This window comes from Elaeis guineensis, chromosome 3, assembly GCF_000442705.2.
Source record: "Elaeis guineensis isolate ETL-2024a chromosome 3, EG11, whole genome shotgun sequence".
Classification (NCBI taxonomy): Eukaryota; Viridiplantae; Streptophyta; class Magnoliopsida; order Arecales; family Arecaceae; genus Elaeis; species Elaeis guineensis.
In genome coordinates this window covers 107,067,628-107,083,916 of record NC_025995.2, presented here as the reverse complement: position 1 = coordinate 107,083,916, position 16,289 = coordinate 107,067,628, and the positions used below count along the sequence as shown (strand labels likewise).

The following is a 16,289-nucleotide window of genomic DNA, read 5'->3' as shown; positions in this document are numbered from 1 at the left end:
TCCATATAGAAAATTCAATATGACATGCATCATCTCATCTGATTAAATTATATAAGAATCATTTTTTAATATACATTTAATATTTATAATTTTTTTATTTAAAATTTTAAATAATAAAAATATAATTTTTAAAAAAAAATTATGACATTTTGTATCGATATTATGACATCTTAAATTAAAATTAAATTTTTTATACAAATTATCATAATTTTTTCATAAAATATTATAAAAAAAATGTTATTTTTATCATTGAAAAATTTATGATTTTAAATGATAAAAATATTTCTATCAAATTTATGATATCTTATGCAAAAATTTTAATATTTTGAGAATTATAATTTCGATGGAGGATGTTATAATATCAGAATATTATAATTTTTTTTAAAAAATATTTTTTATATTTAAAATTTTAAATAAATTTTTTTATATATTAAATATATATTAAAAAATAATAAATGTGTGATTCAATCAGACGAGATGGTATATTTTCCATCGAATTTCCTGCGTTATACGCGGTGCACAAAAATTTCTCCATTCTTGGACCCACTGGACAAGCTATGACGCCAAACAGCGGACGTATGTGATAAATATAAGTTCATCAGTTTTGTGTCAGCCAATCAAGTGCTCTTTTTCAATTTCAACTACCCCATAGTTGGGTTGGTTTCGGCCTTCTGGGTTCAGCCTCCACCGTCCCCCTCCGTCCGTGCGTCTAATGTACTAAGAGGAAGCGAAGAAGAATGCTTCGGGTGTCGGAGGACGAGAACCGGCGGCGCGAGAGCTACGTGGAGAGCTATCGGCAGCTGGGGCGATCTCTCCTCGATCTAGAGCATGCGGCTGATCGAATCTTCGATGCCATCTCCCAAAAAGTACTGCCATCACTCACTCTCGATCTCTTCCATCTCTTCCCCTCCTCTAATACTAAAGGTGGAGTTCCCTCAGTTATTTGTTCAGATTATACTTTTCTCCCTCACGGATTCCTCTTCTCTTTCTTAGACTGCCCAGGAGCGGGATATGCTCACCGAAATCTCTCGGAGGATTCAATTAGCCAAAGTAACTAACCTAATCTCTCTCTCTCTCTCTCTATTTTTCTTGTATGAACCAATAATTGGTACTGTCTCTACTTATAATTTCTTAAATTTGATGGAATACCTATGCAGATAATGGTGTTGTTGCTGGCTTTTCTTCCTTCTTTCATGTCCCTGCTGTATATTACATTTTAGCATGTATACTTGTTCATCTTTGGATTGAAGATTAGTGTTATGACTATAATCATTTGTAATGAGAAGGCTAGTATAACGTCAGGACCATCGAATAAGTGGTGAGAACTGAGGACAAGGAAATTAGCTGTTCTTGGTTAAATTATACTATGATATGATGCAGACCTAAAATATCATGCCTATCAAGGGCTAATGCTTCCCTGAAGAGTCCAAGCATCGCAAGATTTAGGTTTGCTGTATAATAGAAAAGATGCCATTTTTTTCTACCTTTCATCTCTAGGTGGCCGCTTTGGCAGTTTGGGGGATTCACCCCTAATCTTTGCCGAGGCAATTTTGCAATCTTGTGAGATATACAAGTACCATTGTTTGTGGTGCTCAGCAGTGAAATACTTGCTTTAGTTTTTTTTTTCTTTTTTGAACATAGATTGGCTGAGCTAGTTGCTATATTAGCAGCCTTTCATGTAGACTTCTTGTGGAACCATGTTCTTATTTTTTTTAAAAAAATATATTTTTATATATGCATATTTGTCTACAGTTTTGCTTCCTTCACTTAATAATTGCTAGTTGCATTAAAAATTAATCAGCTCTATAGTGCTTTATTGTCATGTATTTTGCAATTTGCTGCATTTGGTAGGCTAAGATCGATGGCATATCTCGTTCAAAGCAAGCGGTGACCATCACATCACCATCACGGTATCCATCAAGTTGTATCAGTGAAAAGGACTTTCAACCTTTATTTCAGTATAAGGATGAAGGAACTGATCCTGAGTTTCCAACAAAGTTGTTAGTTAATGGAGGGTTGAATAGAGTGCGTAATTTTATTACTTGAGTTTGTTTGTTCATGTGTAGTTCTTGTTTCAGGTTTCATTACTCATAGCACTATTTTGACAGGAATTTGGAATTGATGGAACCCTAGAGCTTTTTCAATTTTTTTCGGAAGAAAATACTGGATACCCATCAAAGGAAACCCACTCAAAGGTAAATAATAGAATACCTGTCTTTCTATTTATCTAATTATGGAATTGTACAATGCTCAACTCGGTTGTTGCCTTTTTGGTGTCATTAATGTATCTCCATGCTTCATGTCATTTCAACACATTAGATTCATGAAACATTCACCAACATTGGACACAAAGCACACTAAGACCTGAAAATAAAACCCTTTTGCTTTATAGGATGTTTCATCTTTACATAAATCAAAGTTCACAATCTTAGCACCATACCCCCTACCTGTACTATCTTGGTATAGTGTCAGTACATCTAGTACAGGGATTGATTTGTTATACCAATACTCTTTATGCCTACAGCATCATGTATTGGTTTGGTACTGGTATGGTATGTTCGATATACATTGGAATAGACCAATATAGCATACCATGCTTAAAATGCAAAACTATAAAAATTTTATCAATGTCATATGTTTGGCTCCCTATGTATTTAAGAATTTGTTGTTGTAACAGAAACTCTCATATGATGATGATATTTGTTGTTGCAAGTGGAATGTGAAACCATTATTTTAAGTATCCTACAGTTTTATTTAGTTGTAGCAAAGACAATTTGTGTGTATGCATAGTTACACTTTTCTGATGCTCAAAAATGTTCTCTAACCCATGAAAAGAAGGTAATTCTTGCTTTAACTTTAATGACACACCTCATTAAATACACAATCATGGTTGTAAATGGCATTAAATTGTATTTATGCGAAGTAGGAAGATGATGTGGAGATAAATATAATTTTATGCCATGGAAATCTCAAGCAAGTCCCAGCTTTGTCATTAGGCAACCTGCAAACATGATCTATGCACCTTTAATTTGGTCTCTACTGCACACCCACGAGTGATGATCTCATCTATCTCTTCCACCATGCAAAAAAATCTAAATTATAAAAGTTTAATGAGATTTTGTTCAAGCAAGCTGAAAATCACAGTAAAAAATGAGTATAAGAAATAAGATGGGAGATATTTTAAAGGCCGACTTAGATGGAGGTGTTAAGAGTCTTAAGACAAAAACCGGAGACTAGGAAAACCAGAAAGCACTTGTAAATTAAGATAAAAAACACAAAAGGAGGGAGGAGAATGAAAAATGTAAAAGAAGGGTTATAGGGTACAGGAGATGAAAACATGTCTCAAATAGCAAAATTAGGGTCATCGAGTATATCCATTCATGTGAAACAGGGGGGCTGGGGGATATTCACAGTTTCAGTATCGGAGTAATACTTCAACAATAAATTCTAGGTTAATTGATGTTAATGATGCAAGGAAATCATCAAGAAACCTTCCAGCAGTCACTATTTAGCAGTGCTTCTTGCCACTATGCCAAGAGAGTAAGCAGAAGGTGACTGATGTTCCCTTGTAATTTTTTTGGAAGAAAGATGGAAGCCTATCAATTTATTAAGAAAATGAATCAATCCATCAAGTAAAGTCCCTTCTTAGGCCAGCTTAAAACTTCACTGTTTTGAGCTATTCTTATGATTAGTCAGTGGCCATTTTCCCAGGATGGTTGGATATACTCACCAGCAAATCTAAACAGATCATCCAAAAATGGGTAATTCCCAGGGGAGCTGGGGATATTCACAGTTTCAGTATCAGAGTAATACTTCAACTATAAATTCTAAGATAATTGATGTTAATAATGCAAAGAAATCATCAAGAAACCTTCCACCAGTCACTATTTAGCAGTGCTTCTTGCCACCACGCCAAGAGAGTGAACAGAAGGTGGGTGACATTTCCTTGTTTTTTTTGTTTTTGGAAGAAAGATGGAAGCCTATCAATTTATCAAGAAAATGAATCAATTCATCAAGTAATTTCCCTTCTTAGGCTGGCTTAAAACTTCACTGTTTTGAGCTATTCTTATGATTAGTCAGTGGCCACTTTCCCAGGAGGATATACTCACTAGAAAACCTAAGCAGATCATCCAAAAATGGGTAATTCCTCCATATTTAAGTTGAAAGCTTTCTTTATTGCCTTAGGATGATGATTCTAGTCTTTCGTATGATAAGGATGGAGAAACACATGCTAATTTATAGTACATGGTGCAATATTTTCTCTGTTGATGAGGGAAATAACCCTAGTTGTACAAGTAAGATGGGGTATCATTCACGCATGAAACATGTGTTGATATATGTAGAGGCAATATATAAACATGAGGATACTGTATGACATCATAGTCTCTGTCCCAATACATCTTTGTGATTTGTTTTTGAATCTTAATGTGGAGACAAAATTTTATTGGTACTTCTAGGAGATGAGATAATACTTGTTGCTAATGTAGTTCCTCTGATGATGTGCCATGCAAATTATCCTTGTTCCCCATATTGACCTTATAACCAAACTTATTGTCTGGCTCTGTGATCCCCATTGCTGGGAGTAGAGAAGGTATTGATATTCAGTGGATGAGGTATGCTGATGATCGATTAAATTGCTGGATGGTTGTTGAAGTGCTCTCTTGAGATATTATATCACCACTTTAAGTTTGACTTCAGATCTTATGATATACTTGTAGTATAAGAATGCCTATCTATCAAACCCACCTGGATTTTTGATGTCACTGCTGTTGCTCTTAAGTATTGTGAACAACACCAATTTGCTACATGGAACTGACATTTCTTAAGATTTTGGTGAGATTGAAATCATCTTCTAGAACAGACTGAGATTTTCAGGCATGGAAGGGTAAAATTAGTTGAAATGTTTCCCTTAAACTTTACATGTAGATGGAGTGAATTGTTTTGTTTTTGGCAACATATTTTACAATTCATTTGTGGCCAACAGAAGAAATGCCTAATAAGAATCATAGGAAGCCTTTTTAAATATTTATTTGTTTATTTTCTTTTTTTGGTGATTAATGTTTTCATGCCATAACAATCTCATCTATGGTTGTAGATGCACGAACATGTTCTGACTTGTTTCGTATCGTTCTAGGTGGGAGTCAGGCTTGCCCATCCACAAGATGATGTTTTTATAGAGAATCTTTTTGAAACATCAAAATTAATTGACAAGAGGTAACCAATGTCAATTTTTAGCTTGGCGTGACTTAATCCATTGTCCAATGGACTTGGTTTAACCTTAGCTCTGAATTTGCTTTTGTGGTATCCAATCCTTTATCTTATGGCTTTATTAGCTTCGTGATCGAAACTTCGGCATAATTGTGTTGATCATTGTTGACACAGCTCATTGGCAGTGGATGCCTCAGACTCCATGCTGGTCCCTAAGAAGGAAGAGCTACCTCCTCCGCCACCCAGTTTGCTTCTAAATAATTTTCGAGTATGAGTTCTGCTTTATTAACCTTTTTCCAGTTCTTGCATGGCAACAGACATGCTACTATTATGATTTCGTAATGCACTTCATTTGTGGTATTCATAAATGGTCTTGGTCTTTTTCTTCATTCATCTATTAGGCTGTTCATATTACATAGAACAATTTTGTACACATTTTGTAACTGGAAAGTATACTTTTAAATCTTGTAGTCGCTTAAGAAATCAGAAGATTTCAAATTTGTATCTACCGTTGAACCATCGCATGCTGTCAAGCTCTCAAGTACAAAGGATGTCCATACTGATCCTGCTGTGGTTTCTGACACAACTATGAGTGGGGAGTAGTCTGATAATTCTCTCCAACGACCTCAATGTTTGTACATCGTCCTTGGATATCTTCAAGTGATATGTAATTGTAGAAATTGCATAACAGTGAAAATAAGCCTTGAAATTTCTGATTTTAATAATTTTTGTTGAAATGGTTTATGTATAATCCTGATTTGTGATGCACAAAGGAGTTTACTAAATAGAGGAAATGTATGTAATGGACCATGAATGAGATTGAAATTTGTGAAGATGGAAGCTTATCTGTCTTTCTCAACATTTTAGTTTATTCAAAAGCAGTTCCATTGGATTCATGTATATGATTTTTCTCTATTCACCTTCAAATCCTCCTCTGCAATGAGTCTTCAGAGCTTGCAAGACTAGTTTGCAGGTGTATGAGCGATGTTTATAATTTTAAACAGCTTCACTAAGAATATGTTTTTGGGTATGACCGCTGAGACAACCTGATCATGGAACAAACTATTTTCGCTGATATCGTGAAGGGCTTAGTGGCAAAGGAAGATTTATCGTCTCGATACCGGATATGTACCAGTAAAATCCTATTATGATCTTGGTACCCTGATCCGTATAGTATGATAGTATTGATATGGGATGGTATGGAATATTGATGTAGTATGGTATATTCTGTACTATCTAATATAGGGTAGTACAGTAAATCATGGGTGAAAATCACAATGATCATAATCAATCACACTATGAGAGTGTCAATTGGAATAAAAATATAAAAATATATTTCAATACATGATAGTACAAGGTTCCTACCACTATAGGGTTTACGGAGGAGTAGATATATTCAGCCTTATCAAAGAGATTTTTTCATATCTCAAATCCATGACACCTAAGTTATATTGTAGCAGCTTTATTGTTGCTTCAAAAGGTTGCCGTCATTAATTATAATCAAAATGATCTGCTCAGATTCCATGCTAGTGTTCAGAGCTTTCCAGGGACTACATGGGTTCTCCATGTAGCATTACATCCACAATTTTATAATGCAGTTAATTAATTGCTTTCTGCATTGCAAGGTGAAATTTAGCTCTTGGTCACCAAATGGTTGGAAGTTTCACGGTGCATCGCCTTGAGATATTGCATCCAAAATTGCCTTTTAGGGTTGGCGTCACCTTCATGAAACTTACATTGAAGGGAATCCAGCATTCCATCACTGCGTTCACGTAAATTTCAGAAAGCATGGCCTGTGAAATTGCCTCAACTTGCATGACCCTTTAGGAATTGGAATTGTGATCGTTGGGGCTTAGGCGATATTTGCCGTGATATACGTATCCATTTGTCTTCAATGCAGCAACTGAAAGAAAAGTAAACTGAAAAATAATAATAATAATAGCAATTTCGTTGTATTTCTGATCACTGGGTCCACTCAAAGACTATGAAATGAACGATATGTCGGCATATATATTTGTTTGACATCTAAGTGCATATTATTCCGTCGACTCCTATTCCTGGGGGAAAGGGTGGAGAAATTTCTTCCACGCAGACTTTCGTAGGTCCTGATGAGAAGTTTCCAACTTTTCTCGAAATGCCATTACTGGACGTTGGTGTGCACATACCCCGTTTTGTCAGTAAGAGAAACTTATAAATTTCTGTAAGAGGAAAGGAAGCCAGCTAACTTACGAGCGATGGGCATCTGCGAAGGAAAGAAATTGGTGGGACTGATATTTCTTCTAATGGTGGCTACGAGTCTGCAGCCTCTTCAAGCGGCAAGGCCATTGCACATGCAGCGGAGGCTCGGCATTGCAGGTTCGCAGTCCCTGCCACAAGACTCTGGGACCCCCTCGAAATCATCGGGTTGCACGAGTAATCCCAATGATCACAAGGGTCCTTGTCCAACCCCGCCTCATTGACTCAAATTCTTTCTGGACAAAACATTTGGTTTGGTTGGTGGGTGTCCTTGAGCCTCCTTCACAGCGATCAAGTGCAGGAATCTAGTATGTAAACTCTCTGTTCTCTTTCATAGAGGAGAGGAGGGGGAGAGGGGCTGCTAATTTCATTAGATGATAAAGAAGGGAGTTTATCTAACTACAAGTACTCCCTTCAAAAAATCTAATGTACAAATACAAACTACGCTTCTTTCTTGTAAATTTTCTTTTTTTTTTTTTCTTTTTCTTTTTTTTGGTACATGTAAATGTTCTAGTTTTCACCTTTGTGTTCAATGGCATGGAAAATGCAAAGTTATGTACCACTAAAATTTATGGCATAAGCATTGTTGCAAGAGAAAAAAATGGTCACTTTGTTTGTTTCATGTACGTTAGTTGGAGATAGGGGTGAAATATGTGCAAAGGGCTACAGGATATATACAACTAACTGCATTATACAACCGGCCAGCCGCGAATGTTCTGCAACGATGGCTGATCTCTCCATTGATCTCCTGCATCGACTTTCTCTTCAACTTTTCAGGTGTGTCGAAGATTTTTGTTGTGCTCCTTGTAATATGTATTTTCTTTCTGTTTCTTCGTAAAACTTCCCTTTTTTTTCATAAAATATTGATGACTAATGGAGATTTGGACTCCTGAGTCTCCATTTATATCCAAAAAGAAAAAGAAAAAGAAAAAGAAAGCTAACTATTTTGCAAGAAAAAGGACGTGCAGTGACAGGCCTGTAGCTTATGATCTGATTGAAGATTTGTTATTTATGTAGAGAGATTTGCTCCCCTAAACGCGGCCCCCCCGCCGCTGATATCAGGCTACATTTCGGTTCAAAGGAACAAGCATGGTTTGGCAATCTGCTGCGTACCGGCCTCAAGTTTTCTAGGTAAATAAGAGAAATTTTTTGTGCACAGTGAGTGATGCAGAATCACGTGCACCGCTCATGACGATTGACTCATGTGTAGAATTAAAAGAAAAAAAATATTTTTTTTCTCATGCACCACATTCTGGTCCCATGCAAGCCAATCACCGTGGGTAATATGCGCATTTTGCACCACCTGCGGTGCACAAAAATTTTTTCAGCAAATACTGATTAGACCACTTGAATTGCCCATTGACGGCATACTTCCTCTGTTCCACAGCCTCCAAAAAAAAATTAAAAAAAAAACTCTCATTGTCGAAATAGCCAGTTATATTGTACATAGGGGTTTTGAAAAAAAAAATCTGCTTTAATTTTATATCAGAAAAGTCATAAAAGTCTTTTTTTATAAAAAAATATAGAAATAGTCTATTATGGACTTTACTGAGCCATTATGCTCCTATCTGTCGATTAAAGTGTACAAGTGTACATAAGTATTTGACAATTATGTCTCGTTCTTTTTTGAACTTGAAGTTTTAACCTCTCGCTCAAATCAATTATAAGGATTTAATGGTTTAACAATATCAATGACTAACGTCTAACAATATACCAGTAGAGTATAAAGAGCTTGGAAGTGGGATAGAAATTCTTATAGCTGCGGGATAGCTGTTCTTAGGAAGTGGAATGGTAATTTCTTACAGCTGCGGTCTCCCACCTTCACTCATGGCCATGGGAACAGAATAAAGAACTTAATTGGAACGAAACACGATGAGAACATCTCTATATATATATACCTGGCTTCCTTTATCAACCACAACTGTTTAAAAAGAATTAAAATCAAAGCAAACAACACGAGAAAAAAGAAAAATAGGCGGTAGAAGTTTCAAAAAGAGATGAATGAATGCATTATGCCTCTCCTCTTGGTCCTGGCTGGTACACAGCCTCTGTGCTGCTGAGTCCTCACTAAATGCTTAGTCCCACCTACAGGGCCTTCAAGGTGCACCAGTGATCCCAATAACCACAGTGCTTATCGTCCACCGAGTCATTGAATGAACAGCGGTCGCCTCTGGTGCTAGTATGACAATGGGAACTTATGGTGAGTTTCTTTCCAGCCATCTGGAGCTGAACCAAGAATTTGCAATGTGTATCGTGTAATGACAAACATAGAATGGAACGCTAAGTCTCTGCCTTTTTTTTCTTAAAAACTAACTATTGGCATATGAGAAATAAATAATGAATATATTGTTGTTTTCATTGATTATTCCTTACGTTGGCTCAATGTATTTTGGCAATATAATGACACCATAACTTCTACTTGGTATAACCAAGCTTTAATTAAATTCTGTAAAACACGGTCCACCTTTAGGAATGACAGGTTGCATCAGGGAAGAGATTTTGTTCCTGAGATAAGAAATACATGCAGCAAAACAGATAAAAGAACTCTGAAATATTAAAAAATATATATCATATATGCAGTGGATAAAATAACTAATAATCGTATGAGTACATGAACCAGATTAAGGTTGCAAGCTCCATGAATCCCCAAAATAAGGTTCTTAAACCATACCATAGTGCAAGAACCACAGAGCTGCCTCATCCACCACTGTGCATAGCTGGCAGCAACAAATTGATCAAGGAGCTAGCAGCTGTGTCCTAAATCAGAGCAAAGCAATACAGCATGCACAATTACCATTTACTGGGCCACAATATTGAGATAATTACTCAGCTGGATGCATTGGATGCCCCAAGACAAGGCTGCTGCTCAAGAATTGCAGCATGATGTCATTGGGCAGGATCCACCATGCTCCAAGCATAGCCAAACAGCCTTTTGTAAGGGTTCATTGATGTTGAGTTTCAACTAAGGTCTTAATTTGATTATAATGCACATGCTATAGTTTATTCCTGCCTGTTTCCGTGGATGAATTTATTATTTTGCTCCATACTTTGGCATTCCTGCGATAGCACTTTAGATAGCGCTTTAGTTTACATAGCAAGTAGCATGATTGCATGAAGTATCAATGAGTTCCAACATGGAATAGCAAGATAGTTTCAGTTTGCTCGAACAAAAGATAGGACAAAGTTGTTTAAGCTTCAAATTAAGAACGATCCAATTAGCAAAGAGAGTTTTGGGTTGAAACTTAAGGGTGCTGGGTCATTCTGAATGGTCATGATTTTGCTCGAATCTCATTACTTGCTATTGCTAAGCATTCTGAAAATAGCATCCAGATTGTACCATATCAACTATGAGACCATGGTATACATGGATATTGATGAATAAAATTTACTGCTGGCAGGTCAATTTGGTGACTTCTCATTTATATGGGTTATGTACAATAATTGTAGGGCCAAAAGGGAGACTTTACCAATTCAATATGATTATCACTGGTTTATCTTGGATAATGCAGAGCATCTTGATTCTTATAAGATACTAGAGGGCACGGAGCAGAACCAAAGGCAGTTGCCACTCCACACCCCCATGGAGCTCATCAAATTCCAAATGGCATCCTCATGTGAGCTAAACCTTTTGATTAGAAACAATACTTAAACCTGTGCAGCACCTTGTTTAAAGCCAAATGTGGCCCTTTTCCTATTGTTTACTCTTTCTTCCCCCTTTTTTTCGGTTGAGTTTGGTTTTTTTTCCGGTGCGGGGGGGGCGTGCGGGCGGGGGTAAAAAAGAAAAGAAAGCCTTGTAAGATCTTCTGTTAATCAGCTCTAATATGATGTTTATGACTTAAAAAATTGTAACTCAAATCAATAAATTAAACTCATAAAATTCTATTCTTAACGAATCGATTGGATTAGGCCCAATCCTTCTCCAAAAACAAAAGAATAAATCAATAATGATAAGTTTAGATTCTTATAGGACTCTGCCTCTTTCATCAGTCAGTTCACATATTCAAGGGAAAAAAATATAAAAGGAGATGATGCCTGTCACATATACCATAACATAGCAAAGTTGGTGTTAAGGGCACCACGACACCCCATTAGCACCTCTTTGCTGCCCAAACATATTGGACAAGTGAGTATCCAAAAAATGCAAGTCAACTTCAGTAGAATTTCCAGTAGTAGTTCTATTCTATGCTCATCTCCTTTTACAAGGACTAATTCAAATCATCCTGCAGGTAAATTTGCACAATGACTACAGATATTACTAAAAAAATACCACGAAAACTTGTTTCAGTTTTGTTGGTTTGGTTCTTTTGCCTGCACCATTGGCCTTTTCTTTGAAAATCAAGGTACAAATCCATCTTCAATGATTCTTATTTTCCTCCTTGTGCCATACCAACTTCATGCTCTTTATGCTTTACCAATCTGCAATCACTATCTTAAAATTTACCCATATGTTCATTCAGTAACTCCCTTAAAACAAAGGAACAATAGTGTAAATATCATTTACTGCAGTAAAATGAGCAAATTTTGGACCTACATCACAATCAGGTGCAAAAGAATACAATATTTATAGATTGCAAATGATTTACCATGAATATATGGAAGCATTTAAAAAGAAAATACACAATTTATCCGTGCTTTGCAGATTCTAATAAGCGAGCATTCATCATATAGAAAACTGGTTATGGGTGCGATCACATTAGCACTAATGCACCAGATCCCATCAGGACAAAACCGGTTAGAACTGCAACAGATGATATGTCAAATTCTGAAATAGTACAACAGTGCAATAAGCAGTTTTTTTTGAACTCAGAGTATCATGTCATGTGTATATATATATATATATATATATATATATATATATATATCTGAAGATCTAATGATTTCCCATGATACAAGAGGCCGACTCAATTTCTAGAAGGTGATAGTGTGGCCAGGAATATGCCAGTGTAAATGAAAAGGACAACATCCTTCTGATGCAAGAACATTGTCATTTGATTCTGGTATTATATGGGATAAAATTATAATAATAGCATCTCATTTAATTCCCTTGGTTAAATTCAAAAATATCCACTACACAATTGACATGAATATATGAAAACTTGTTTCCACCTAAGAGGCACATATGCAACAAGAGTTTGCAAAGTAATGAAGCAATATGCAAGAGCAATCAACATGACAAAAAGAAAAACGACATTCATTTTTCTATGAAATTAGTATTACCAAGAGACAAGAAGACAATGATTAGTGACGGTTAGATATGTCTGATGTGCTTAGAACTACTGGGAAGACAAAATATGCAGGTGATTCTAAATTACCTGCTGCATCAACTCAAAACTACAACTAATGTGATGTTAAGTCACTTTCACTTAACTTCTGCAATAACTCCGCTACACCATCATTGCTAAAAGCCTCCAAATGAATACCCCTTTCGACAATCTTCCTTCCTAATATCAATGTCTCTGTTGAATGACCCTTTTCATGAAGCCCTACCAAAAGAAGAACATAGACATCTGAATCAACACATGCCAACCCCTTCTCTTCCATCTTTTGAAACCAATTATACCCATCCATGAACTGCTTTCGATTGCAGAGCTCCCTCAACAAAGAATTGCACGCCACCCCACTTGGACTGATACCCTTTTCCAACATCCTCGTCATAAGCTCCTCTGCCTCCTGTACGTTCCTGACTCGCAACAAACAAACCACAAGCAAATTATAGCAGTCCTCGGAAGAAACACTCCCCTCCCCCACCACTCTCTCAATCAGCTCACAAGCCTCACCAAGCTTCCCTTTGGCACAGAACCCATTCAGGATAGTTCTTACCGTGACCTGGTTGGGGCGACACCCCCGCCTCCCCATCCGGTCCAAGATCCCCAATGCCTCCTCCAGCCGGCCCTTCTCACACAGGCATTTTATCAAACAAGTGTATGTCACCACATTCGGTGCACAACCATTATCTAATTCACTCTCCATCTCATCCAAAAGCTGCATTGCTGCAAGGAGATCACCACAGCTACAAGCCCCATCGAGCAGTGCAGAGTAAACAACCACATTGGGCACACACCCATTTGCCCGCATTCGGGCTACGAGGCCCTGGGCTGCCTCAATTTTGGCCACGGCGCAGAGTCCCCGCACAGCAGTCACATAGGTGACCATGTCTGGGTTCACCCTAGCCATGATCATTTCCTCCAAAAGAGCAGCTCCAATCTCGCCGCGGCCGCTATTGGCTAAGAGGCGGAGGACAGTGTTGTAAGAGGAGGTATCGGGGCGGCAATCGAACTCCCGCATTCGGCGGACGAGGGCGAGGGCCTCGTCGGGGAGATTGGCGTGGCGGCAGAGGTTGAGGAGAATTTTAAAGGTTTTGAGAGATACGGGGGCGTCAGCGGCCCGGTAGGAGTCGAGGAGGTGGGTAAACGCCTGGGGATGGCGGGGGATCTGGAGGGAGTCGGAAGCGGCGGCGTAGGCGGCCGCGGAGTGGCGGTGGTGGGGCTGGAGCCCGGCCCAGACGAAGAAGCGGAGCGCCAAAATGCGGTCGGAGGATTGACGGAGGACGGATTGGACGATGGAATGATCGAGCTTGGACTGGGAACCGGAGAGGACTCTTTCGAGCGTTGGAAGTGAGGAGTTCGAGAGGAGGAGGTGAGAGAATTCGGCGGCCGCGGTGGTGGTGGCAGTGGAGAGGAGGCGAGGGAGGGAGAGAGAGGGGAAGGGAGTTTCGAACAAGTTAGGGAGGGAGGAGAAGAGAGATCGATTGATGGTGGAGAAGGCCATGGAAGGCACTAATAAACCTGGGATTCGGAAAAGGGAGGGAAGAGGAGAGCTGGAATGGCAGAAGCAACAATAGAGGACCCTGGATGTCTACCACGAGTAGATATTCAATGCAACGTCAAAACATGCAACTGAAAAATAAATTTACAGTGGGATCGATCATGAAAAAAAAAAAAAAAAAAATCATCATCATCTATCAGGTGCATATATTAAAATATTTATAAAAAAATAATTATATAATATTTATCTAAATTATTTAAATATTTTTAAATTTTATTTTTTTAATATTTTAACACAAGTGCGTGAATACATATGACCATTCATTTTTTAATAAATATTTTTAAAATATGTTGATCATAATTTTTTCATGACCAATCCGATTATAAAAATTTTATTCCATACAACAAATCAATTAAAAATCAAAAAATAGTAAAATAGTATGGATATTATCATGAAAATTATTAAAATATATGATAATCGATGAAATATAAATATTTTTATTAATTTATTATATATTTGATATGGTATCATCATTACAATGAATATTTACTCATCTATCATCGAAAGGCTTGTATTTTGCCACCAAACAAGAATCATTTTCTGGCATCTAGAAAAGACTAACGTATGCTTTCGTCTAGCTTTATATATATGATTTGAGGATGACTCTCAAACCGTCAACAAGTTTTCCATTCCTACCCAAATATCTCCTCCATATTTGTTACAAGCATGGGCGATTGCCTCACTCACAGGTGTCTCATCTATTCAGAGATGAAAAATTGAAACTAGACTTACTCGTTGGATCGTATCGTGGATGGCTTATCAATTTTCTGCTTATTTGATTGTATTTTAATCATATTGGATGTATTTATACTCATCATGTATGATTTGTAACTTTGCTTTTGCTTCATAAATAAACAACAAAAAAAATAAAAAATAAAACAAGAAGGTATTCTATTCAAATAAATTAAATTTTTTTTTTTCATAAGATAGGCAATCTAGTAAAGTCCTTCAATCTGTATATCCCTTTTCTATTGATCACAACAATCCATGATCTCTAAAGGAGACGATCTTCTTTAAAAGAGTTGAAAATTACTTCCCATTTACTAGCTATCATAATTAGTAATCTCTTTTTCATATAGAAGGGGCTAGAATCTTGCCACCACATGCATGTCAGAGTCTAAATTGTAAAATTTTTCAGACTTTAAACTAGATTTAAGCCATAAATTTCTTTCTGAATCCTGACCTAAGTTTAAGTCCAACCTGAAGACCAATTGACTCTAACTTAAATAAGTTTCTTTGGACAGAAAGGTTTGGCCTAGCTCGAATGGCTTGATTCATACAAAATTTTGATCTAACTAATCCGAATACTCGATATTATTCCTAGTTGAAGATTCTAACAATTGACCTGGATCATGATCTGACAAGGTTTTGGATTCGATCTTTGAGCCAAGCATTGTCTCAAGTTCAACTTGAAACTTAATTTTAGGTCCAAACTCGATCCATATGGTGCCTAGTCTTAGATCCGGCCTAAAGGTGGCCTCGTGCAGTGGGCTTTGGGCCTATTCACGACCAGTACCACCGCTGAATGCAGGTGTAATTAGACTTCCACTATAATAAATGATAATTATATATAAACTATATTTGGACATATATAATCAAATGATATATTTGAGAGCATTAGCTAGATACTCAGATAAAAAAGGGACAAAAAGTGAGCAAGGGGAAAGAGTTAGAGAGCCGGTGATTAGTCTCTTCTCCTCTCTGAATAGTCAAATATTTCTAATAAAAAATAGGGAAGGGTGTATGGTTGCAAAAACTTCTCCTAATATTTAAGACAGCGTATATGCAGAAAAAAGAGGAATCCATCAAATTGTTGGATATAATTTTTTTTGGTCACTGTAGAATCTTTACTGACACAAATTGCTTATTTGCTCCCTTTGTCTCTTTGTCCCTTGGGCGGTCAATATTCTACTTTTGATATAAAGATAAACTAATGGAAATTTCTATTTGAGTTTCAATTAAAAACAACTTTTCAATTGAGTTTCAATTAAAAATAATTTTTTATTTAAAATATAAATTAA

The 16,289-nt window shown here is 36.9% G+C and overlaps 2 protein-coding genes across 5 annotated transcripts; one reads left to right on the top strand and one right to left on the bottom strand.

Annotated features, from left to right (window-relative positions):
- Positions 1 to 630: 630 nt before the first annotated feature.
- LOC105041123 (uncharacterized) lies at positions 631 to 6,041 on the top strand. Its single transcript, XM_010917943.4, has 7 exons — positions 631 to 866; positions 994 to 1,050; positions 1,852 to 2,025; positions 2,109 to 2,195; positions 5,135 to 5,214; positions 5,383 to 5,476; positions 5,680 to 6,041. Exons 1-7 carry the CDS (start codon positions 738 to 740, stop codon positions 5,809 to 5,811), a joined length of 753 nt encoding a protein of 250 aa, XP_010916245.1. The 5' UTR covers positions 631 to 737; the 3' UTR covers positions 5,812 to 6,041.
- A 5,309-nt stretch (positions 6,042 to 11,350) lies between these two features.
- LOC105041124 (pentatricopeptide repeat-containing protein At5g47360) lies at positions 11,351 to 14,298 on the bottom strand. 4 transcript variants are annotated; one of them, XM_073254260.1, is made up of 2 exons: positions 12,756 to 14,298; positions 11,351 to 11,872 (listed from the first exon to the last, which is right to left on the bottom strand). In XM_073254260.1, exon 1 carries the CDS (start codon positions 14,209 to 14,211, stop codon positions 12,781 to 12,783), a length of 1,431 nt encoding a protein of 476 aa, XP_073110361.1. In that variant the 5' UTR covers positions 14,212 to 14,298; the 3' UTR covers positions 11,351 to 11,872; positions 12,756 to 12,780. The 4 variants fall into 4 exon arrangements, with proteins under 4 accessions (XP_073110361.1, XP_073110362.1, XP_019704754.1 ...); XM_073254261.1 differs by having other exon boundaries at positions 11,351 to 11,868; XM_019849195.3 differs by having other exon boundaries at positions 11,351 to 11,859.
- Positions 14,299 to 16,289: the final 1,991 nt, after the last annotated feature.